This window comes from Anguilla rostrata, chromosome 1 (assembly GCF_018555375.3).
Source record: "Anguilla rostrata isolate EN2019 chromosome 1, ASM1855537v3, whole genome shotgun sequence".
In the NCBI taxonomy this organism is placed as follows: Eukaryota; Metazoa; Chordata; class Actinopteri; order Anguilliformes; family Anguillidae; genus Anguilla; species Anguilla rostrata.
In genome coordinates, this window is record NC_057933.1 from 25,432,343 (window position 1) to 25,457,444 (window position 25,102).

Consider the following 25,102-nt stretch of genomic DNA (forward strand, 5'->3'; position numbering starts at 1 on the left):
TTCTTTATTTTAATGTTTTTGTTTAGTTTTCAGTCTGAAGACAAGAGAGATTCAAGAGGCACGAGATCCAAAACTGTACAAGAGCTGTAAACAAGGACTCCGGATAAAAACCTGTAGAATACGAACCGCCCAGAACTATGCCAGATTTGTTGGTTTTGAAACATGTCGAAGTAAAGGAGTGAAAGATTTTAAGGTTGTAGTTTAAATTGCTTTATCGTCGACGAGCCGTGGTGGTTCAGCGAATCAGTGACGCACGAGCGAACGCCCCAGGTCCTCCCTTGTGTTTCTCACATGATCTCAGAAGCCGGGACCGGAGGAGAGGCGCCGTTATGCGCTGATGGAGCATTGCATCGAGATGGTTGAACGACGCAGAAGCTCGACTGTGTTCTTCGTCTATATCGTGGGCATTTGTGTAACACTCATCGGTCGGATCAATGGACAAACAGACAAGGTCCCGTGGACGCAAGAGAAGGTAGCTTGCCCTCAGCTTTCTTGAGATCTTTTACAGTGAAGTGGTTATAGTTGTGCTTATCAATGATCTTGTTTGAATTAGAATTATAATATTTATTTTCAAATTTGAACAATTTGACATGATAATATACTTTTTCAAAATGTAACTTGCTTTGTACGCTTATATTTCTGACCAATTTAATGTAGTTACATTTCAAAGAATTCTAAAGAATATTTACCCTTAGAAATAATCATGATGTATTTTTCTTATTTGTATTTAATAAAAACAATAATTTACAGGCTATTTGCATGGTTAAAGATCTCTCCATAGTTTTTTGTCAGCACGAAACACACCTGTGACCTGAGAACGGTTCCAGAGACCTTTAGTGGCGTTTAATGTGGGAGAGGTTTGGTGTGCTCGTGTTCAGAACCCCCATATTAAACAGGGTGCTCTGCGCTTGTTTTGCTCTTGTCTTCTTTTTGTCTTGTTGCTATGGCAGCACTGTCTTCATCATTGATCTACCAATTGCAGATCTTGGTATTTATAGATCCAGAATAGTAGGCTAACCTCTTAACCCTTACGTCCGTTGGGTCTATACAGCTAGGTTTTATATAAAACCACTGTAGCGAATTGTGTTAACAGATATTCACAGATCTAGCAGGCTATTAGTAAACAGCTGAAATCCACATCACGCGCTGCTTCCCAAGGCAGGTATTTGTGTAGAAAAGGAAGACCACCAGCTGCAATGAGGAGAGGTAAGAAATGAATGCTGCACGAATTGGTCTGGTCTTTGTAGTGTTAGGCTATACATATTGGGGACAAGCCGAATGAAAATTATCGCCTACATTGATCTGTCGTTCTATCTATTCGAACCTTATTATTAAACAGAGAACTCGAACATAATGGTTATCCCATTACTTGCAAAAATGACGTTGTAATCTACATTTGTATGTGGGATTTCCGTTGTAATATTATGAGTTCGGCCTTTGAAATAAAGGTTAAAACCACATAAGGCACAGTATAGGCCTACACTATGTTGGGGGGTGGGGTTAGGCACTTGACGACGTTCATCAGTCTGGAAACATGGCAGCTTTTCAGTTATTATATATTCTAATTTTTGTCATTATTTTGGGTTGCTGAGCCATGAGCAGAAAACGGACCTCACACATGGCGGATTAGCTGGCCTTTCAGTCCAATTAAGCGGACCCATGGCTTCACCATCCCTGGCAAGCTCCCATCACCTTGTATTTGTTAGTAGACTACCGCTGATCCCCTGCCAAAACAAAACCTTCTCCCTACTAAATCTTGAGGACCCAATAGTCAAATGAGCCCAGTTTAAAAGTTCGCCGAGATGTCTCTCATTTCGCCGCAGCTCTGACTGTACCGCGACTTTCGGGACAATGGCCGCGGGAAAGCACGCGACCTTTGAGACCAAACATACAAGGTGCTATCTATCATGAGATCGATGCCAGTCGGGGTTCCGGGAATGGATTACATATCCTACCGCTCTGGGAAGATCAGAATTCAAGTTCTCTTAACACCAGGGACAGAAATGAACAGCGCATAGGCTACTCTGTTCTGGCTTGCTCCCTTGCTTCCAAAAATTGCGTCAGTTATTATGATTTCAGCCTTTTCTTACGCGAGATAAGTCATCTTGGAGCAATTAACTTGTCTGTCACCACCACATGCAGCACTACCAACGGGTGTAATTACAGGCAAAATTATATATTGTGCTAAGAGCTGTAGACCGCAGTCAGTGCGCTGCCTGGTCTTGTCTGCATCTGATCATTACAATGTTACCAACCACGTTAGTTTCCAGGGCTGGTGGCTACAACTCCCTTCTTAACCAATACTTTGGGGTGACTCTGGCGTATAGTTTCTGTCTTAGAAATAGTGTTTTTGTTTTATGCAAATCGTAGTTTAGAACATATACTGATGCATCTAAGCATTATGTTTTGAAACAAGTGTTTTCAAAATGATTACCCTTGGGTAGAAGTGCATTACTCAATGTCAAATATGCAATGTGAAGACAACAATGTATTTTGTAAAGCCACAGAAGCCTCCTGTACTTAATGGATCACAATGAATCCGAACATGAATGAACATGTTCATTTTAACCAGTATTGTAACGTGAGTAGCCTACATATGACCATTTCCAGCTTTTGTTTTGAAAATGTTTGTCTCATTTTGTTTCCTCCAGCAATTCGGCATTCACAGTCGTATTTATATGTCTTCCTTATAAATGCAATGCGTTGTGACAATTTGGGAGCATATGTTCTAGGACTGACGATCTCCAAACTATTTTCAGCTGCAGCTACTTTTCACTGCGGTCAACCAGCTGCGCTGCATAGTCATTGCGTCAGTCGAGTGCACTTTATGCTCAGCCAAAGCAAGCGCACTTCTCAGTGTAGGGCAGCGCCTGCCAGAACGCAGACCGTGCCAGTGCCTATTGTGTCCAGCAGCTTTGTATCGTGACACTTATTTTTTCGTAGCATTGCCCAGAGCAGGAGAGTGTTAGTTCTTCTGACTAAGAAGAATTTCTATCATCCTTTTTATAGAGCAACTCAATAAAGAAACTTTATAAAGCTGAGCTTTCTCCTTATTTTAGTGGAGCTGTTTCTCTGACTTCCTCTGAAAAGTCTGTGATTCATACTCATTTTTAAACGTTTTACAAGTGCCTCATTTATTGCTGTCTGAACTAATATTCTCTAAAAGTTGCTTCTGAGTTAATTTATTCCTCAGACAGACGTTTTTATCACAGCCGTGGGGAAGGAGAGCCATATCTGTTTTTGGAGCATTTGCCAATTTATGATCTCAGTTATTTAAGCAGCCCAGACATTCACAGGGTCTGGCATTTAAGTTAAATTCTTGATAAACTCTAGAAGTACATCTGAAAATGGCTCTTGTTATATGAAGGTTTTACTGTGGTATCATGTATGAGAGCTCTAGAATTAGCACATTTAGCTAATTAGCTCATTTAGGTAGGGCAACAGATGGAAACAAAATCTTGTATATACACATGCACTCTCGCAACCCATCGTGTCAGACTAGGTGACTTCAATTTTGAGAGTATTTCAGTGCACAGTTATCCATCCATCCAGTTATTTTGCATCTATTCTGTGCAGTTATTCAAGTTACATTCTTTAGAGCATAGGAAACCCATTCATTTGAGGAAGAAACAAGAAAATTGTTATTTTGTGTTGTTCTTTATGGTTACTAGGGAGAAGTTAGTTGCTATGTGACCTGCAATTTTTTTTTTTTTTTTTTTTTGTCGTTTCTGAGAGGAAGCAGAATGCACAATACATCACAAAGGTCACAAAGTTCATCAGAATTTCTCTTTCTTATCCAATTATTTGAGATTGATGTGCTGAAGCTGGGATGCACAATGATGGATTCAAAACTAAATTTCAATTTTGGGATTGTGCCAACTTCTGTTATTTAATTATCCCAATCATTTACTCACTCTGACAGTTTGATAATCATCAGGTACACCTGAAAACGAACTGTCTTTGTTAAATATATTGTGGTCAAACACGGGCAGATCCTTGTGTTATGGTTAGCTGGGCTAAATTCTTGAGCACTGACATTTTACATGAGTGTTTTCAAAGAGAAGTGGGACTGTAGTGACCTGTACTGACGCCTTCTCAGTCACACTGTATAGAGGAGTATGTGTGCCGTGCTGTAGCCTTTATACTGTGGCCAACTACATACTTTAAGTTGTTGTCTGTTACCCCCTCCACCGACCGCGTGGAGCCAGGGTTCCTACCTCCATGACACACCAACAAGACACTCCTGAGGAGTGTTGCAGAATGCGTGTAGTAAACCTCCAACCAACAACTGAAAGCTGGATTGTTAGCTATGTTATGACCTTTGTCCTAGTTTTGTATTTAGATTTCTCTGCTGCGTTTGTGTCATTTTCTTCCAGTTTGTCATCAAATTTTTGTCTCAGGTTACTTGGTTTGAAAAAGCCGCCATTTGCCATTCACCATTCACCGTTCACCAATGGAGCCTATCTCTTTGGATTTGTGCTCTATACTTGTAGATGGTGATTACTTTGTTGACTTTGCATGTTTGACCTTATTTTGTTGGACTTACGATTCTCATCCTTCCCTTCTGGTTTGTTTGCTGATTTGATTTCGTGTTTGACCACTGACTCGTTCAGTTCGACTCCAATTCTTGCCTTAGCCCTTCTGGTTTGTGTGTGCAGAGGATTTCATGTGTTTGGCTGTTTTGTTCAATTTCACCTCGACTCTCGTTTGCCCCTCTACTCGCCATATTGTGACTTCAGTTAGTTTGAGTGTTTCCAGCTGGATCACAGATCTTTCAATTGGGACACCATTTTGTAATTAGGCTTTTTCCTTTATTTTTTAAGGTGACTGTGGAATTTAAAACTTCCATTTAAATTTTTAATCTTGGGGGTACAGTATTCAGACTCTTGGTCTCAGCCTGCAGATTAAGCATGCCAAAGCTCAGTGTTTAAAGCCACCTGTTTATAGCCAGAGTTTAGTTAGTTTTGGATATGAATATTTGGTCTGCTGTATCATTTCCCTTATCCTTTTTGATGTTACAGTCTGACCTACAGTTGTAACAGCTGTAACAGCTGACTCAGGGGTTCCAAAGCTTTTAAATCTCAGGACCCTCAAGTGAAGTAAAAGAAAAACTCACTCAAACAGTGACATGAAAACTCCATGGTTGGAAGAAATCTCAGGAGCAACCTGACTATGAAGGTCCTCTGTCCTCTGCTGGCCAGCCCAGTGCAAATAGAACATATAATGAACACATATGGGTCCTTGAACCCCAGTTTTGGAACCCCTGGAATAGGGAGGATAGCGAGTTACATATGTAATGAAAAGCATTACTCCATTGGAGAGTGAGCTATACTGTATGATTGATCAGAAAGACAGAACTATAATCATTTGTTCTCACTGTTAAGTACTTTGCCTTGAGCTACACTCCGTGGTTCTCCTTATCTAGTTAATAAAATAGCAAGTTCATAAATTTCTTTAAGGAGTTTCCAGAGACAGAGCGGCCAGGTAGTCACAGAAATTCACTGTTTGAAAGCAGCCTGTTCTCCTTGTACATTACATGCAAACATTTCAAATAATCACAGAAGTGAGAATTTTTATAAAGAAAAAGATGAATTCAGGTGAGTTATTGTAAGTCTATTAAATTGGATGAAAATATTGTGGAAGTGGAAATATTTCACTGGTTACCCGCTTTAAATAGGAACCTTTCCTTCCCTTTTCTGCAGTATTTAGTCTACAACGTCTTCATTTACGAAAAGAAACTAACTGAAAATCCTTTCATGGTTTTGTGACCTACTTCATAACCCTCATGCATAACTCTCACCTCCCCTTCTCTCTGTAGGTTGTAGCATGTTTCAAATCTCAATGGCATCATCATTGAGATTTGCAACATGCTGTAGAAGGCTGTAGAAATATTCTACATTCTGTACCCCAAGCTGGTGTCTTACCATGTGGAATTGTGTTGCTGAATTTTGTGGAATAACGGTGTGGAATTCCACCCGTATAAGCTCAGGCTTTTTGCAATGTGAATGAAGTGTCTATTTATTGCTGAACTGTGAGAGTGGGAAATGAGACTTGCTGATAGCAGAGTGAAAATCAATTTTCAGTTATTTAAACCCATATTATTTTTATACCCGTATTATTTTTATGAACTTAAAAGTATGGACCACAATGTTCAGGAAAGTGCAATAAGATGAGTACACACCACAAAAACAAATGAATGTTGCTCCCATTCTGGGTTCTCTTTCTGATTGGCTGCGGCATTCGTAGCCAGATGAACCTATCTTTGCCTTCAAATTCAGAAATGCTTTAAATAAACAAGGCTTCGGTAATCTGTCGTTAGTCTCACACAGATTTAAAGGTTTTTGTGCTTTGTTTGCCCTTTTAATTTGTTAAATGAACATTTTAGCATAAAATGTAGACGTTATTTCCAGGGTTTGTTTTTGGGAGTGTTGGCCTGTGTATCCTGCCAATTTACAGCACACCTGGCTCAAATACACCCTCTCCCCAGGTTCCAAGGTTAAGAGTATATATAAAACACAGTACAACATTCTTACGTTGAAGGATCGAAACATTCCAATGTTCAGTTGATGTAAATTTTATGAGTAGACATGGCTATGCATGTTTTTGCTGTCTCAACAGAGAAAGATCGCCTATACAATCTCTTTAAAACAGTGCAAACAATGACCATTTCTCCCAAAAGCAGACTAGATTTGTTGAGTGAAAATGAAGGTTTTTAGGAAAAAACGAAAGCAAGGATTTGCTCGTTTTAATTTGCATACCCCGGGTTAGCTAAGGTAAGACAACCACATGTGATTTATGATGAGCAGCTGTTCCAGCGATGCATGTACGAACTATGTCATAGCCTTGAGATATGACCGGGCCTCAAATAGGATCGATGTAATATGGCTCTAGGGGACTCTGGCATTTGGGACAGTTCCAGGGTGAATCACCACTCAATCAGAGCCAGTAATAATGGCAAATGATCAAAATCACTGTCAGTAACATGGATAATAATGGGTTTTATTTGGTGCATTTTCCCACGATCTCAAACCACTTAACCTGCTAGCTAAACAAATATCAGTCAGTATTACCAGCATGTTTAGCTGTAGCCATTTAGTCATTTAGTGTAACTGGATTTTGCAGCACATGTGAAGAGCTGTGTTTAAGTAGCTAGATGTAACAGAGAGCAGAGGAGTGTAGGTTTCAAGGTAATTAACTTGGTGAAACAAAATGGCCTCTTTACCCCAGCAGTCTCAGTCAGTACCACCTCCTCCCCCCACCTCTTTCTCCCCCTTTCCCTCAACCTCCTCTTCTTTTCACCTCCTCTCCTTCACCCTGTTTGTCTGAGCACTTTGGTGTTGCTTAGTTATACATCTTTATATAGTCTCACTGTACTGTATAAAGTACCTTAGTGTAGGGCTTTGACAAGGACAGTTCTGTGTTAATTTATATATTTATATGTAGTTACATGTAGTTGTGTTAGCTAGACTAATTTCTGCCAGTTACCTGTAAGCATTTCTGCTTTGCTCATACTGTATAGTTGACCAAAATAATAAACATCTTAGTCCAAATGTAGCTTATTTAGTGCATATGATGGGTACGAAATCACTTGTAATCGAATAGAAATATGTAGCTGATCTTAAATCTGAAAGTCTGAGTCAACATCGCATCTTTCACTTACATATGAAAGTGTTGTGGATTTGGGAAATTAAAAAAAAAATCTGGGAATTCATCCACTGTCCTGCGCATGCAGGTGCGCGCAGCGCTGCGGTTGCTCAGCCTTAACGAGGCTTAATCTGCTCCTTCCTACGCGAGCAGGAGAGCAAATTGTGACTAATGGAGGCAGATTACAGCGTGATTACCAGCAGGCAGCTTCAAACAGAAATCGCTGCCGTCTCCACCGGCAACCAAATGCGTCGGCACAGCTGGGTCTGTATCTGGCCTTTAATCGCTTTCGCTGCCGTTTCCCCGCGCGGCCCGTCTCGTCATCTGCGCGAGGCGCTGCGAATACAGATCACGGGCGGAGAGGACGCCGGCGTGGGATGCAGTGGTTAGCCATGTGATGTGCCATTGGCCTCTTGAGGGTGTAGGATTTAGTAAATAAATCGGCAGCAGTGTAGTATAATGGGTATGTACAGTATATATATATATATGTATGATATAGGTGCTGGTCTTGTAACCTAAAGGTCACAGGTTCGATTCCTGGGTGGGGCACTGCTGTTGTATCCTTGAGCAAGGTACTTAACCTGCATTGCTTCAGTATATATCCAGCTGTATAAATGGATGCAATGTAAATGCTATGTGAAAGTCACTCTGGATAAGAGCGTCTGCTAAATGCCTGTAATGTAATGTAAAGACCCTCATGTAGTAAGCACCACTTGTTCTACATCTTAGAATCCCCCCAGAATCAGAGGTGTACATATATGAACTGGAAAAGACTAGTTTATGAAACATTATCACTGCATAATTCTCCCAAGTTATTTCCCAGGGAGGGAGGGTTTCGTCAGCATATAAAATGGGGGGAAAGTACCTCGTCTGGCTAACCGGGAGTGCGCCATGTGCCCTCTCCTGCCATGTATGTGGCATGCTCCTCCAGATGATGGCGCCCTTTTTGTTCCATTCATGCAGTTATCCCACAAGCCCAGCACCCTGACCACCGATGACATCACCCGCGTGCTGTCCCAGACGGACCTGGAGCGCATGTGGCAGAAGGACCTGAAGCCCATGCTGGTGACCCGTTACCCGAGCTCCGCTGGGAGTCTGTCCGTGCAGCAGGTCAGTGCCGGGGGTGACGAAAACACATGCACAAGCACAGCTGCATTCCTTCTTTCACAGACACACTGGCTCCCATTCACTTTCTCTTTTACCCGCTCTCTCACTCTCTCATTCACTCATACGCATTCTTTTTCTGCCTCTCTATATATCTATCTTAATCTCAGACACACAGTCTTCAGTTTATTTCTGTTTACGTGAAATGTATGCATGAGATTCAGAGATTTCGTAAGTAGCGTACTATATCTCTCTTTATGTCTCTCTATGTATTTGCAGAGGTGGAAAGTCCAGCGTTCAGAAAGTAAAAGTCCTGCCATGTGTTTGTTCCACCCGTGAACTCAGCTAGCTGATTTCACTCATTTGTTCTACCTCCTGGCTGAAGAATTGTGCTAATTAGCAAAGCAGGTGATTGTAACAAAATATCGGGGAGAACTTCATGAAGCTGGATTTTCCACCTCTGGACATTCACTATTTGTCCTTTCAGCTGTGCTCATATATTGTTTTACACTAAGCCAGTATATGTACCAGGTGTGATACTCATAACATCTCATAACATAAGCATTTTTTTTTCTTTGAATGCATATATTAAATGGTATACCTTCCAGTAACAGCTTTCCATGCTCCAGCTTTTCTAACGTGGCTGTACTTCCCCAGCACATCCGGAGCATGCTGGGGGCCCTAAAGGCAGGCTGGGAGGTGGAGGAGGACCGCTTCCAGTCCCACACCCCCTACGGCCCGCTGACCTTCACCAACGTCGTCGCCACCCTCAACCCCTCGGCCAAGCGCCGCCTGGTGCTGGCCTGCCACTACGACTCCAAGTACTACCCGCCGCAGTGGCACGGGCGGGAGTTCGTCGCCGCCACCGACTCGGCCGTGCCCTGCGCCATGATGCTGGAGCTGGCGCGCACCCTGGACCAGGAACTCAAGACCCTCAAGGTGCGGAGTACCAGTACTTCAGCACACCCCCACCTCACTGCAGTAACACTCCTGCTGTTTCACTACATTAGCAGGATGGATTACATTACATCACATTACATTTACTTAGCAGAAATCAACGTACAATAAGTGCATACCAAAGGTCATTGGAACAACTGCAAAACACAGGTCCGATAAGGTGCAATACTCATTTTGTAACAGTTATCATGTCGAACAGTTAATTCGTTTACATAGTAAGCATAGCAGGTCAGAGATAATGTTAGTAAATCTGAGCATGACAACAGCTACACATCAAAGATTTCTAATGTGCTGGGTGGAGGTACATGTAATATGAAAGTGGTACAGGAGGTACATGTGTGACATGAAAGTGCTACAGGACCAAAGTGGAAGGAAAGGATTACAGGAGGCCATCTAGGGTAAATTTTGGTGTATGAACTTTTTTTGGGGAAGGGGGCCGAAAAACAGCTCAGTAAACCTACTTGATAATGTAGTTCTGCGGCTTCTAAGGATGGTAATGGAGCATTTATATAGTGCTTTATCCAAAGGCTTACAATTGATGCCTCAATTTGCCAGGACAGTTAGGGGTTAGGGGTTAGGGTTAGTGTCTTGCTCAAGGACACTTCGACACGCCCAGGGCGGGGTTTGAACCGGCAACCCTCCGATTGCCAGACAATCGGTCTTACCTCCTGAGCTATGTCGCCCCCCCAGCTTCTGGGCGGCTCATCATGTTGAGAAACAGCTTACTTGTCTACTCTTGAGAATACAAGTTGTGTACAGCTTGTATGCTACTTGTATACTCAATAGTAGTCAAGTAAGCTGCTTTGGACATGGTTACTGTTCCACTGGATCTATACCCAATACTCATCGTACGAATGCCTCCTGGTGGCAACTCTACAAGGCAAGATATCATGCAGCAATATCCTGTTTGATCCAGTAGGTGGCAGCACACACTTTTGACAGCAGACATTATTTCTCCTTGACATGAAGCAGGCTAAACGAGAAATGCGAGTAGTTCATTTTGGGTCTTTTTTAAATTATTAGCTTTTTCTGTGTTCCACAGGCATGGCCTGTGGAAACTGCAAAAAAGTAATGTAACACGTTCTATATTCCCTCATCCAAGTTTCAGGTTGGCAACAGGAAGTTCCAGTGCCGTCTGTGTTGCTGCTCTTGCTATTTAAAAAATGCTACTTGCAGTTCTGGGACTGCTAGGTAGCTTATCCTGTTCCGACACTGTTCCAACATGTGTATATCCAATCCTGTTTACTATAGTGCCAGCTGTGGTAGCAGCTCTACAAGACAAGGTAGTGTCACCCATAGATTGTGGGTCTCAGTTGGCAAGATTTGATGTAACGCATCACACACCAGCAATGTTCTCTGGTTGGTCAGGCAGCCTGTAGCCTTTCTGTTCCAGTATAGCCCTGGATTTTCTCTTTCAGACATTGATGATGATGAATGGTGCCGAAACTAAGAAAACCAGAAAAAAAAAATCTAAAAAATGTTGCCTGTTAATGCTGATGAAAAGAAGAAGATCCAGTGAAAGGGCTCTTTAGAATAGAAGATTACAGAATTACACTTTTATATTATTAAAAAGGTAATTATTCAGAAAATTATTACTTTTGGAATAAATGTGGTCACTGTTTGTTTACAACACAGTGTGTGGGGGCGGGGGGGGGGGGGGTGTTTATTAACAGTGCATCACACCCCTGTCCCTGTCACCATGGACGTAGATATCAAAGGTTAGGGGTGCACCCAGGCCAGGGCAAGGGGCCATGTTTGTTTGACACTGCTGTCACTGATCCTGGCAGCCCTGGTAAACAGGCAGAATTCAGATTAATCATTGACAAATGCAGTTTCACCGATACTCACAGAGACAAGAAATGGAGGAGGAAAGATTATTCATTTACTTAGAATTTCCCTAATTTTCCCAGTTTGTGACCAACTTAATGTATTAATGCACCTTAGCTGTGACATTTCTCCATATTACGTGACCTATCATGGTCAACATTTTTTAGCACATCAGAATAACTGCATATGCACTGTAACTGCAAGTCATTTCTTTTACCATGTACTATATCTCACAACACACCTTAACTCCTCTTGTGACACATCACTGACCTCAGTGACCAACCCACAGGGAACCACACATTTAGCTAATTCTTATCTGGATTGCATATAAAATAACACATACAATAGGAGCCTGGTGAAATATGCAGTAAGTGTTGCTATATGAAGAATTGGCACTCTGCCATGTTGAAAGAGACATGCTAAGACAAGCCAAAAGAAAAGGGGCTGTTGCATCAACAAGCGTATCTCATGTGTAGTCACAATCGCATGAATAGTATTGCTCTAAATGGAGCTCTTCATTCAGTCTGTCATAGTGCATGTACATAATCTAAGAGCTAAATGTGTGATCCCAGCTTGCCCAACCTTCATGTAATGTCATGAGAGCTTGTAAAAAATTTTGGGTAATCATGTGTTCTTTGCAAATGTGTACATTCTAAACCTATTAAGTATGCTCTGCAAAAAAGCCATAGAATATGACCGGTATTGTGACGTGTGCACATGATAGTCCATCGGTAAAAATGAGTCAAATGTATAAGTCAGCTATATAGTTATTTGTAATGTCATGTCCTGTTTAATCCAGCAGGTGGCAGCACATGCTTTTGACAGCAGACTTCTTTGCTCCTTGACGTGAATGTGGCTATGCATTTGGGGTCATGTGATTTTAATTTATATTTTAGTTCTGTGTGTATCTCAGACATGGTGAGTGGAGTCAGAAAGAAAAAGTAATATCTCTCATATTCTATATTTATTCATCGGCACTTCCTTATTCAAGAAAATTCTAGTTGACAACACAAGGTCTCAGTGCTGTCTGTGATGCAGCACTTGCTATTGATGTTCTGGCTTCCACCACACCCATTCATGAATATTTATAAAGGGCCAGCAAACCAGAATATTTAATGCATGTTCTGTTTCTGCTGTTGAAGCCAGAAAGGTTTGACCCATCTTCTGAAGATGCACAGCCAAAGCCAATACTGGTGGCATGTTCTGCTCATGGCTATGCCTCTACGAATGTTCATGAAAAATGTAATATTGTACCAAAATCTCCAGTAGCTATTGGAACCAGAGGAATAAATTAAAGATGCAGGAAGGAATACAGGAGTCGTTCATGGGGATACCATAGGCAATCTATACTAGAATTTTCAACATATAGGGTTGACTTTCTGGTTAACATACTGTCAATCTATGGAATTGCAAGCTCACCATCTGATTAGTATATAGACAATCTGTACTAGATTTGTCAACATATAGAGTTGACTTTCTGGTTAGCATACTGACAATCTGTGGTATTACAGGCTCACCACATGATTAGTATATAGACAGTCTGTCTTTTGATCGATTTCACTCTCGCAGGGCTCTGAGCCAGACCTGACGCTGCAGCTGCTGTTTTTCGACGGAGAGGAGGCACTGTTCCAGTGGAGCTCCACGGACTCTCTGTACGGCTCCCGCCACCTGGCGCAGAAGATGGAGAACACCCCACACCCGCCTGGTGCCACCGACACCAACCAGCTGCACGGCATTGTAGGTCTCCCGCAGTTACCCTATACATTCCCATACACCAACCCACGCCTACCCACACACACACATGCACACACATGCATGCACGCACACACACATGCACGTGCACACACACACTCGCACACACACACACACACACACTCGCACGCACACACACACTCGCACACTCACACGCACACACACACTCGCACTCACACACACACACACACACACACATGAACACACACATACATGCATGCACACACGTGCACACATGGCTGCACACACACACACACATGCACGTGCACACACACACACTCGCACGCACACACACACACACACACACGTGCACACACACATACATGCATGCACACACGTGCACACATGGCTGCACACACACACACACATGCATGCATGAACACACACATACACACATGCATTGCACACACACACTCGCACGCACACACACACACATACACGCACACACACATACATGCATTCACACACGGCTGCACACACACACATGCATGCATGAACACACACACACACACACATGCATGCACACACACATACATACACACATGCATGCATGCACACACAAACACATACACATTCACACCTACACATGCACACGCACACACACACATGCATGCACACACACACACAAGCACATGCTCACTCTCACAGAAGCTACAAACAGGACCACAACAGTCCCTCTGAGAACTGGTCTTCTCTCACACACTCCTCTATCCCTGTTACCCATTCATTTATCCATTCCTGCCTGTTTAACCAATGAGATGTGCTCATTACAAAATGTCTTCCCATAATTCTCTTGTGTGCCAAAAAAGAGATTAGATAAAATGAAAGACAGGATTTGAAGGGCACTTGTTCAAAGGCATTGGCCGTGTACGGCTGCGCTCGGGGCAGCAGGGTCAAAAGCAGAGCACAACCTCACGGGAAGACAAACATGGTGTCGTCCATCACTCCAAAGGCCTGTGCGCATGAGTGGGGGGTTGGGGGTTGGGTCGATATCTATGGTGCCCTTTTCAATTCTTCAAACAAAAGGCATGTCATGCCCTAGTTGCCACACACAGACACACTCACGCACACAAACTTCAGGCAGATACTCCCCATTTGTTGTGCTATGAAATGTACTGGGCGTCTCTCAGATGCTGTTATAACCAAACGAGGTCAAAGGTCAAAATGAACCCTAGCGCTTCCCTGCTGTGGGGCTTTACATTTGGGTTGCCCATTTTCCTTCATTTCCTTCATTCCAGGATCTGTTTGTTCTGCTGGATCTGATTGGTGCCCCCACACCACGATTTGGCAACCACTTCTCCAACACAGCCACTTGGCTGACCAGGCTGCAGAACATCGGTGAGTATCACCACAGGTTCTCTATAACAAGCAGATGGTCAGCTCCTACATTCACATTATACTCCGTACTTCCTTATGTAAGTGGAAAATCAGAACCCTATACATTTCAGCTGTAGCTGGGGCAGAGCGTTCAACAGAGCTGTTTGATGTGAAGCCAAACTGTGATATTGAGTATCCACTTTGTTGTACAAAATATTGCCTAGTGACCACATGGTAAGCTTCTGTACACTTATCTTCCTTACTCAAGCAGAAGCTCATTGTTAAAAGGAGTTACGGTGCAATATTAATTTATGAATATGTATGAGGAGGCATGACTAAGGACAGGCATGTACAGTAATTGCCTTCTATATAATCCTTGACCACGCCTCTTCATGAATATTCAGAAGATAAATCAAATTGGAATGGTTCTGCAAATGGTTCTAATTAACATCTGTTCCTTCCATTGGTCCTTGTGTGATCTTTTTTAGTCAGTCAACCAAGTAATAAATTAAATGTAAAGAAAATTTCTCCACATGCATATGTGTACAAAACATCTTAGCAAATTTATTGTCAGTCTCTGGTGTTTTATAATGGTGAAGTTAAACAGGATTCTAAATGATGCACAATAGTTTTTATAAAGCCGACTGATGGGCGAGGACAGTGTGAATCATATATTGAAACAATGGAAATTACTTGGGACAGACACCAAATTACACCCAATTTTAAAGACTGTCCATTATTCTCATGTAAGAGTCAGAGAACATTCACACAAAGCAGTTGATTGACATATTCCGCCCATAACTGTCCTTCTAAACTAGAGTAGGCTATGTTGCGCACACTGTAACATTATGGAGGGCAACAGCTTTACACACCCATGGGTGGGTTAGTTTGTTTTTTATTAAAACCATTCAAACTAAATAAGCACCAGTACAAACATTATATATTTAATTACACGTTTATGTGGGATATGTCTGGAAAACATCAAGTCCACTCAAAAGAAGACTAGGGCATCATAAGATAGTTATTTAGCAAAAGCACGTCACATCCCCAGTAACCAGACATCTACAGAAGGAATCTCACCCACTGGCAAGCGTAAGGTTTATGCATGTAGAAAAGCTAGCCCTTAGCCATAGACGTTTAGGAAAAAAATATTATAAAAGGAAGTCTTTTGGCCGTGCACATTGGCCACTAATTCCTTTCATAAACCATGACGATTCCAAGCACATCTTTTTAAATCTGCACTTCAGCTATAATTACGTGTAATTGTTATTGATTGACTAAATAATTGTTGCAATGAGTTTCATTACTGAGCCTCACCATTATAAAAACTCATTACTGGCAATTATTTTTCACGCTAAGGAAGATTAGCCTGGGAATTAAATGTTCTTGGCAAATTTTAATATGGCACTTTGTGTGGACCAACTTTATATGTAAATGGTATAAGCGAATGAGAAAGGAGTCCTCCTCTGACATCACACTCTCCTGGTTGTGTCACGGTTGTGCAGAGCGCCGACTGCACACCATGGGCCAGCTGGAGGAGCACCCAAATGAGGTGCAGTACTTCTGGCCCAACCTGCCGGTTCATCCAGTGGTGGACGACCACAAGCCTTTCCTGAACAGGGGTAAAAACCTACTCCGAAATCCTTAACCTCACATTTCATTTGTACCCAGCACCACCCTGACTCCCACTCAACTCACCCCCCCCCCCCCCCCCCCCCCCCCCCCATCCTCTGGTATCTCCCGCAAGCAAAAGTCTACCATTGATCGCTGCCTCTTTTGAGTACAAATGTTTCCTCAGTTATTAAATATAGCAAAATGATGACCCAGGATGGCCTCTTCTCGACTGCTCATCATATTGTTCAGTTTTTGTATGGTATATTTTGTATTTATTGCATCTTTTGGTAGTCTATCAAGGAGGAGAGGGACATCAGCCAATAAAAGTTGATCTCTGTGTTTCTGAGCTAATTATCGCCACTTGCTGATCTGTTATCATCTAAAGCACGTGCAGTGTGTGTGTAATCTGGAAGGAGAAGGTTTTTGGGAGTCCAGAATAGACAGAAAAACAAACGCATTGACCATCCGCCGTTCTTTGGGTGTCTCCCACAGGGGTTCGAATTCTACACCTCATCCCCACGCCTTTCCCTTCAGTCTGGCACACCTTCGACGACAACGAGCAGAACCTGGACCGGACATCCATCCAGAACCTCAACAAGATCATGCAGGTGTTTGTGCTGGAGTACTTGGGGAAGTGACTCCGCCATTGAAACAGGGTCAAGGGCCTTGGAGTACCGCCAAGGACCTCGTCGGGCCATTTCCTCCTGAAGCCTCAACCTTCTTGTTGACTGTACTTATTTATAACACGCTGCCTTTTCCTCCTGCATTCCTCCTGTACAGCATCGGTTTGGCCACCATTTTGTCGTGGAAGTCAGGGAGATCACTAATCCATTTGGTCTGTAGTCAGAGGTCTAAGGTTCCCATACTGTTTCTACTCAAGTCCCCCTAAAATTATTACCCAGAGGCTGTGGATCCCCCTCTAAAATAACATTGGTAACGTTTATCACCTTCACTCAATGCCCACCATAGGGCATTGAGTGAACGCAGTGGCTATTTAGCACACTAGTATTAGGAATCATGTCCAAATTGTCATGACATTACACCATGCCTCTATATGAGACTGGTAGCTATTTAGCCCAAGATAAATATTTTGTCAATGAAATTATCAATATTGTTTTCCCATGAAAGACCCCATTTTGCAATCATATTTACTTTCATTTAAAATTAGCATTTATTTGTTCTGAAAGATAAGTCTGTTTCTCTCCCATATGGCATACATTTAATAAGACTTAAGGTCTAACATGTGGAACTTTGGTGTTACCGTAGGTGCAGTGACATGTTTAAGTGAATGTGTGTAATATGGACTGCTTTTTTAATAGTTGATTAAACATAGGTGCCACATAGAAACCAAACGGTATGCCCAACTGCAAAGAAGAGTTCTCTAAGGGACTGTTTTATTAAAGCATCGCACTAATGCTCATGGTACTCATGCGTTGTACACAATGTCAGACAAGAAGATTTAGTGAAAATAGCAATAAAATAGGAGTTTAGCATAGCCCTCTTTTTGAACTGTGTTAAATAATTGATTTTGTCCTGGTCTCAACCAAATCCAAATCTGTATTGTAATTATGTTTAACATGCGGTTTCAGAACAGAGAAAAACCTGTAACTGGTGGGTAAAGGTAATTTTGCATTCCAGTTGCTAGTGTCAATGGTGAGTTGCCTGCATTGCGGATTGTAACCTCTGTATTTATGTGAAGAGAACTGTATTAAATGTGATTCTTCCTGTGATCTTTCACTACTTGCCTCTGTACTGTCTGTGACTTTTACAGAAATACCTGTTCTACAGTTGTAGCCTTAATAATAACTTAGCCCTTTTGAGATTGGGCCTTTTACTCTTTGCGTGTACTCCCGTGCCAATGTTTTGTGTGCCAAACGTTTGGTGAACGAGGAAATGAAGAAAGAAAGATTAAAACGAAAACAATTAGCGGTGTTTCGCTTCCTCGTCTGCTTGGTGTCTTGTGTCATTCCTCACTTGTTTTCCGGCTCTCCTGGCTCAGCCCGCGGCGCTGACAGTTGGCGATTTAAGGATTCGGTGTAGCGAAAGCCGATTTCACCCTGCGTTTCGGGGAGGGGGCGGCTCCAATTTTAATATTAACGGGCGAGGAATTCCGCGCAGCTGCGTCTGGCACAAGAGGCTCCCGACCGCGCGCGTTCTTGGAAAGGGTCGCCGCCGTAGGCAGCCGCGCCTCAAACCCTGAAGAAAATCCGACAGGAGACACATCCCCTGCCCAGAAAAAGCTCTGCTGTGCACAGGAGTGGGCCGGACGCTAGCGCTACTTACAAACCAGGGTACATCCTGAACGGTGGAGACCTGTGGAGACCAGGAAATTCCTTACACTTTCCTCCGTGCTGTGAGCAGGGCCTCATTCACCACACTGGAAAATATTTGATACAAATTTCTAGAAAGTACAGGGTTCTCCTCTGCTTTAAAATCCTTGAAAATCCTTGTATTTGGAAAATAAGCTCAACGAATGAAGCTGAACTATAGCTTTATTTATTTATTTCCTTTTAATATGACCTGATAGTTGAACCGAGAAATCAGTTCCCTTTATGGAGATATCTTTTGGAATCAAAGTGGGAATGAAAGCATGGGATTGTATAGCCAATCAGGGAAGGGGAGGACTAGGTGGCCAGATGTAGGAGGCCAATTTTTACATGAATTTGGCCAGGGATAACACCCCTACTCTTTTGAAACTGCTGTGGGATCTTTAATGACCACAATGAGTCAGGACCTCTATTTAATATCCTCCTACTGTGCCCCCGTCACTGTGTTCAGGGAACTGGTTTTCTATGTTTATCCAGAGGGTAGACGTCCTCTACTGGCCCGTCAGTGCCTCTTCTTTACATTTTGAAGGGTTGGATTTGGCCACCTTTGGCATTTTGGGAAAGGAAAGGGGAATATTGTTGAAATTCTTGCAGCCATGCCAAAGCAATGAGCTTCGAGAGTTTTTGCTTCTTGTTTTGGGAGGAAGCGTGTGTTTCTATTGAAATCTCTTAAGCAAACAGGAAGCAATGGCTACCGGTCACCATTCTCTTCGCTTCTCAGATTAGCCCAACTGGATCAGTGAAAAGGTGTTTCCCTGCATGTTTAGAAGATGGGGAGGAAGGTGGGGGCGGAGAATATTTCAGGAATATTTAGGGGGGAGGCCCCCCACAGGGCTAGCATGACCTGTTCTCAGTTCCAACAGGAAGTTCCTCACTGGACAACAATCCCGTGATTCATTTTTGCTTTCAGGGCCCACCCCACAGTTTTGAAATCCCCTCCCAAACTCAGGAATTCCCTATGATTCACTATTGTTCCATCTATGAATGGAATGTCCCTTTCTCCGGCCCAACGGTGTGTTCAGGCACATCAACAAACACCTAGCAACACCTGTCGAACGTCTAAACCAGTCCTTCATTAGCTGGGCTTGGCAGGCACTGTCCTCTCATCTTGGTATGTTAACCAATGTTAACCAATGTCTAGCATGTTAGCAATACCCCATACTGTGGATAATGTAGGTCAGAGCATTTAGATTTATTTTCTGCAATATGCTGACCTGAATTTCTTATTGTTCACAATCTGATCATGAACTGTCTAACAATAGTGGCAATTTTGTTTGTCACAGTATCAGTGTGTACATTTCCATCACTAATACAAGAATGGACGAAGGCCCAAAGCATCTTGATCTTTTGGATTATGATGGTATGCCACTGTGTGTGTGTGTGTGCATGTATGCGTGTGAGTGTGTGTGTGTGTGTTTATGTGTGTGCATTGCAGCCTAATCACACATATGGTCTAGTCCAGTGTATTTTTTGAATAAGGGATCATCTACCCTAAATGCTCTCTATTACTCTGTGAGAACCAAAAGGAATCTGACACAACATCCTGTTTCTCCCAGCTCAACTCAGCAGACCACAAGGCAAATCCAATGCGGGAAAATTGAGATTTCGCACCCTCTTACGCGCGGAACACACTTGCTGTAACTCACCCTCACGGTGTTTCACTCTATTTGACCTTGAGTTGCTGGACAACTTTCTGAGATAACTTACTACATATTGCAGTTTCGACTCTCATCTCTCATCTTCATTTGTTATGGCATCGACTGATGATCATCAGGTTCCTGTAAACGGCTGTTTTTGCATATAAACTTAAAGAATGGGCAATGGAAGGTTTAATAGAAATTCACTCTGATTCCACAGACTGCGCTTGCCATCACTTTTGTTCACATACAAAGCAAATGCCCCCTTTCAACTCTGACACACACCCCCCCCACACACACACATGTGCACTCATGAACACATGCACATTCGTGTTTCCACATTCAAACATACCTGCACGTGCACTTGTAAGCACACAAGCATGCATAAACATGCACACACATACTCACAGAGTTCCAGCTAAAAATACCCCACCTTAATGAGGGCAGTTTAGGACACAGTACCCCCCTCACCTTGCGTCTTATACTGTGGGATGAAGACACGATTTCCTAAATAGTGATATTTTTTTGGCCTGAGAGTATTTTTAGCTCTGCAGAATAGAATAATAAGGCAATATAAAGCCGACTGTAATTTTGCTTAGTGCATTTTAGCATTAGCACTGGCATACAGCCTCATTACTGGGGGGCAGCAAACCGAGAATAACCCCTCAAAAAGCAAGATGGCTGCTCAGTGAATGGCGTGTTTGCTCCACTGGGGTTACCTTAAGAACAGGTGCGTGCCTGCCCTTTCCTCGTTTGATGGCTCGTCAACAGTCGGACGAGGCACATCCATCCAGATCAGCGATCAGGTGAGCAAACAGGCCCACCCATAGCAGGATATCGCCCGTCTTCAAAACAGAACAAGTTCAGAACAAGAATTCTTCCTCCGTTTTCAGATTCCATTTCACGATGACTGTTGGGCAATGTCTCTGCCATATTCCTAAACTAAATATGTTCAGCTGAAAAACAGTATAAGTTCTGTCCCACCCATTTGGGTCACGTCAAATGCTAAATCAGGAAAATGCAGAGCAAATGTTTTCCCTAGAGGGCAAACTTGATCGTAGCACACCTGTATTCAGCGTCCCTGCAAGTTAACGCACGGAAGGCTTCTGTTTTTTTTTTTTTTTGAAAAAGCACAAAGAGAAATGCAGAACTAATTTTACAAATCTTTGCGGGGTTTTATAGCCTGCCAATAACCTGATGTGGGCTGAGGTTAAATTGATGCAAACAAGGTGCAGCTGGCAATTTGCGTTAGTGTAAAGAAGGAGGGGACTCCCCCTTGGCTGAGTGCCAATGGAGAGAAAGGGATATCGTTTATACTGGTCACCAACTGTTTCTTTGACCTTAAGGAAACCACCGGGCAATTACATGTACCACCGCCCAGTCGCCTAGCGTTAGCAGGGCTATCTGCTACCGATCAGAACAAAAAGGCGCAAGCTAATATCCCAGTGTTTCGTTCTGCATCGTGCTGTAAATAGAATCGTGGACACAGAAATAGTTTTCCATGTCGCAAGCGCTCACAACGTCCTTAGGACTGGCCCTGAGGTTTAACTGTCCTTTCCTCTCACGCGTGGGTGTGGTGGGCAAGGCCAGAGGAATTGTGTTGTTTTTTTGTCCTCCTCCATCTTCCCTGGGGAAAATGAAAAAAAAAAAACGAAGAGAAAATGAGAGCCAACACCTGAAAGAAAGCAACAGGGAAGCTTTCGCACGCCTCTTTCCACAGCGAGAGGCTTCCGCAATGAGGTTTATAAACCTACATGGCTTTGCAGAAATTAAAGTTTGTATGAAAGTGTTTGATATTATGTATGTAGACTTACTGCAGTACTATATTACTATATACACCACTCATACCATACACCAAAGACAAATTATTATTTTTTTATATAGAAAAAGTACTGGAATGTATAACTTTCTCATTTATTCTCTCCGAAATGCCTTCTTTCGCACATGACTGAAATCGAGAGGACCACTGACAGAGGTTTATAAGTATAAATGGTATTCCAAAATGGGAGAGAAGTTCAACTAGTCGATAAAGATTTGTTCAAAATTGAAAAAATAAATACACTTAGTATATTCATTTATACAGACAGATATACACTAAAGCAAATTAGGTTAAATTCTATTCTCAAGAGTACAACAATAGTGTTCTACCTGGGAATCAACCCTGCAACCTTTAGATTGTAAGCCCAGTTCCTTACCCGTTACATTACACTGCCACCCATTACATTACACTGCCACCAAAATAAAATGAAAAAGGGTTAATAAACTCCTTTGTTTAGCTATGTGTTGGTTCCTTGCCACTTAACACCTTGGTTGGCCACAGGTCAGTTCCTTGCCTTGGGTCCTTGCCAAACAAGTGAAAATGTGAGGTGAAGAAGCTTACACGTGCTGTCCAAGGATCCATAGCCAAGTCTTAGTCACAGGGTTTTTACATAATTAGGGTCACCCCTAATCACCTCCACACATTAATTGTGTTCAGCTGTCAAGCCCAGGCTATGTCACAAATTACTACAAAGCGCAAAGACAACCAGCTTTAATCCTATTGTCTTCCATTGTCATTAGCCCAAAAGTGGCCAAGGTCAAGGGCTATAATGGGGGAAGGTGATCGGGTTACAAGTTCTTTTGCATCTCAGGGGTGCAGTACTCCTGCCTCCTACAGATGGAGCCATTTTGCAGGAATTCAGAGAACTAAAAAGTATAGTTCATATTATATCCTTTTTAATTGCATTAGACCATAAAGCCCCAAATGCCTTCATACCCACCATTGTAAAGCCAACAGGTTATTTGAAACTAATCATCACTTGTGCTAAAATTTAAATTATTTAAAAACTTAAGATTATCCCTTTAAGCCTTTGTTACTGTACATGGCAAATAAATAAATAAATAAATAATAGAATGCATGTACTTACAAGGGATAGAGGAGGGATTACTTGCCAGCTATTCTGGGGGATACACAGTTAAACAGATTGTGAGAGCCAGGTTGGGAATTTACCAGGAACATTGAGCGAACCCCTTACTCCTTGGAGCCATGGGATATTCAGTGACCACAGTGAGCTACAGTAAGTTAAATGCCTCATATGGAACACAGATGGTCCACATCCATTGGTTGTTTGTATCAAATAGGCTCACCATATAGTGGCATAAATAACCATAACCGTACACTTGAGTGTGGAACCATAAACTAGGGGAGAAAAACCTATGCCCAGTCTGTGGTATCCCGTAGCCTGGAGAAAACAATTATGTACCATAGACTGGAGTATAGAACCAAGATGAAAAACGAGTGGATATAGAACTATGTATCTTGGATTGAGGTAAACAACCACATATCACAGACTGGTGAATTAATGTTTATAGGCTAGCTTTTTGGATGCCCAATTTCCAAATTGAACTGACAGAAAGAGTCAATGAGAGTTCTCAGTAGGCTACGATACAACATCTAGGTACGCTCATGCTACTTCTTCAGTCACCTGCATTAAAGAGTATAAGCAGTCAGGTACAAAGGCAGCGGAGGAATCAAAATTTGTCGGAACATTATTGCTCTGTTGGGTAAACCCGACGGCGAAGTCCTTCACACGCAGATTCAAACAAAAGCGTCGGGCTCCGCGTCTTTGGCATAACCAGAAGGTGTATCGTGTAACCTGTAAAATACCAAATTATAAACGCACAAACTGTGAAAAACCTTAAGGGAACGTAATTACAGTTTTCATACAGGTCAAATGTGTAGCATTGAAGAAAAGTGCATCTTAAAACTGTCCGTTTTAAAAGGAAAAGTATACTGTTTCTTCATTGATATTTTCCATTGAGTGGGACGCGTCGGATAAAGTTCGCTCCTCCCCCTGTGGTTGAGGGAAACAGAGGGCAACCTGAGAGAAATCCCCTCCCGAGTCCTGCCGCTTCGTTGATCACAGACAGGCGCGTTGTCATTCGCTAGTGTGCGTCGAGGAGGGAGCATGGAGTAACTTATTTGTCTTTGAGAGGAGTTCCAGTTGGTTGTGGCTATGGGAATATTTTTAACATTTGGACAGTGACAATCATATAATTGAGTGCAGCAAAAGCTGAGTGTGGTGTTTTTCTCAGCATTGTGATTTAAAGTGTATGAACTGTGTCTGAAGATACACGACATGGACGCGATAACTAAGTGGTCGCCAAAACAAGTTGTGGATTGGATGAAAGGTAGGTTTTGCAAAGTTTTTCTTTCGTGTTGCGAACAAGATAAGGTAACTGTTTTTAAAACAGTGAATTGCGAAGTGAAATGAAAACGGTATGCGAAATGTCACATTTAACAGCACCATTCCCTTCGTATGATGCCTTTGTTTACTTTTGACGAGTTTCGTTGAAACCAATGTAGGCTGTGTCGATAACTGGCGTAACGTTCGATACATTTTGGCTTAGTTTAGTCCAAGCAAGGTTTTGTCAAAGTGACAATATTTTATTTCAGTTTATAAGTGTTGATGTCATGGGTAGCCTTAAACCGGCTTAACTTTGAATCGATTTGTAAACTTTTTAAGCTCATGGCTAAATACACAAATAAAAATGTCCAAAAGCATGTGAGCCCATAGCTTTGTCTAATTTATGAAGACATGATGCATGTTTGTGGCAGACAGTGTGGCGGTGTTAAGGAAAACAACTTGAAATATTTTTGTTTTGAGCGCCTGTTTACTTTCGATACACGTGCGCTCAAGTTGTCCAAAATGTGTTATGGTTAGGCTATGTTTGTGCTAAATGCTGTTTTGTTGCGGTATTTATGTTTCTAATGTGTTTGTTGCCTTTGTTTGGAAAAACGTTCACAAATAGGTGACCAAATCAGCCTTATTGGTAACTGTAAACGGTCGTATGGCTTTCTCAACACAGAAGGGTTTTTTTTGGGGGGGGGGGGGGGGTGGCTGGTGGCTAACGTCTTCTTTCAGCATCTGGATTCGGAGCGCT

The 25,102-nt window shown here is 42.4% G+C and overlaps 2 protein-coding genes across 7 annotated transcripts in view; both read left to right on the forward strand.

Annotated features, from left to right (window-relative positions):
* The first annotated feature begins 243 nt into the window (after positions 1-243).
* Positions 244-18,147, forward strand: qpct (glutaminyl-peptide cyclotransferase). 2 transcript variants are annotated; one of them, XM_064331645.1, is made up of 7 exons: positions 244-472; positions 8,608-8,754; positions 9,406-9,687; positions 13,102-13,269; positions 14,523-14,622; positions 16,107-16,223; positions 16,708-18,147. In XM_064331645.1, the coding sequence occupies exons 1-7, from the start codon at positions 338-340 to the stop codon at positions 16,851-16,853; spliced, it is 1,095 nt and encodes a 364-aa protein (XP_064187715.1). In that variant the 5' UTR covers positions 244-337; the 3' UTR covers positions 16,854-18,147. The 2 variants fall into 2 exon arrangements, with proteins under 2 accessions (XP_064187715.1, XP_064187723.1); XM_064331653.1 differs by lacking the exon at positions 244-472 and adding an exon at positions 1,057-1,206.
* Positions 18,148-23,836: 5,689 nt separating this feature from the next.
* Positions 23,837-25,102, forward strand: part of LOC135253004 (connector enhancer of kinase suppressor of ras 3-like) — a 60,341-nt gene continuing 59,075 nt past the window's right edge. For 2 of the 5 annotated variants that reach the window (XM_064331745.1, XM_064331755.1), the window contains exon 1: positions 24,038-24,349. In XM_064331745.1, the coding sequence (XP_064187815.1) occupies positions 24,298-24,349 (52 nt within the window). In that variant the 5' untranslated portion in view covers positions 24,038-24,297. Of the gene's footprint in view, positions 24,350-25,102 lie in introns of all 5 variants that reach the window. The other 3 variants (XM_064331763.1, XM_064331773.1, XR_010329512.1) reach the window with 2 other exon arrangements.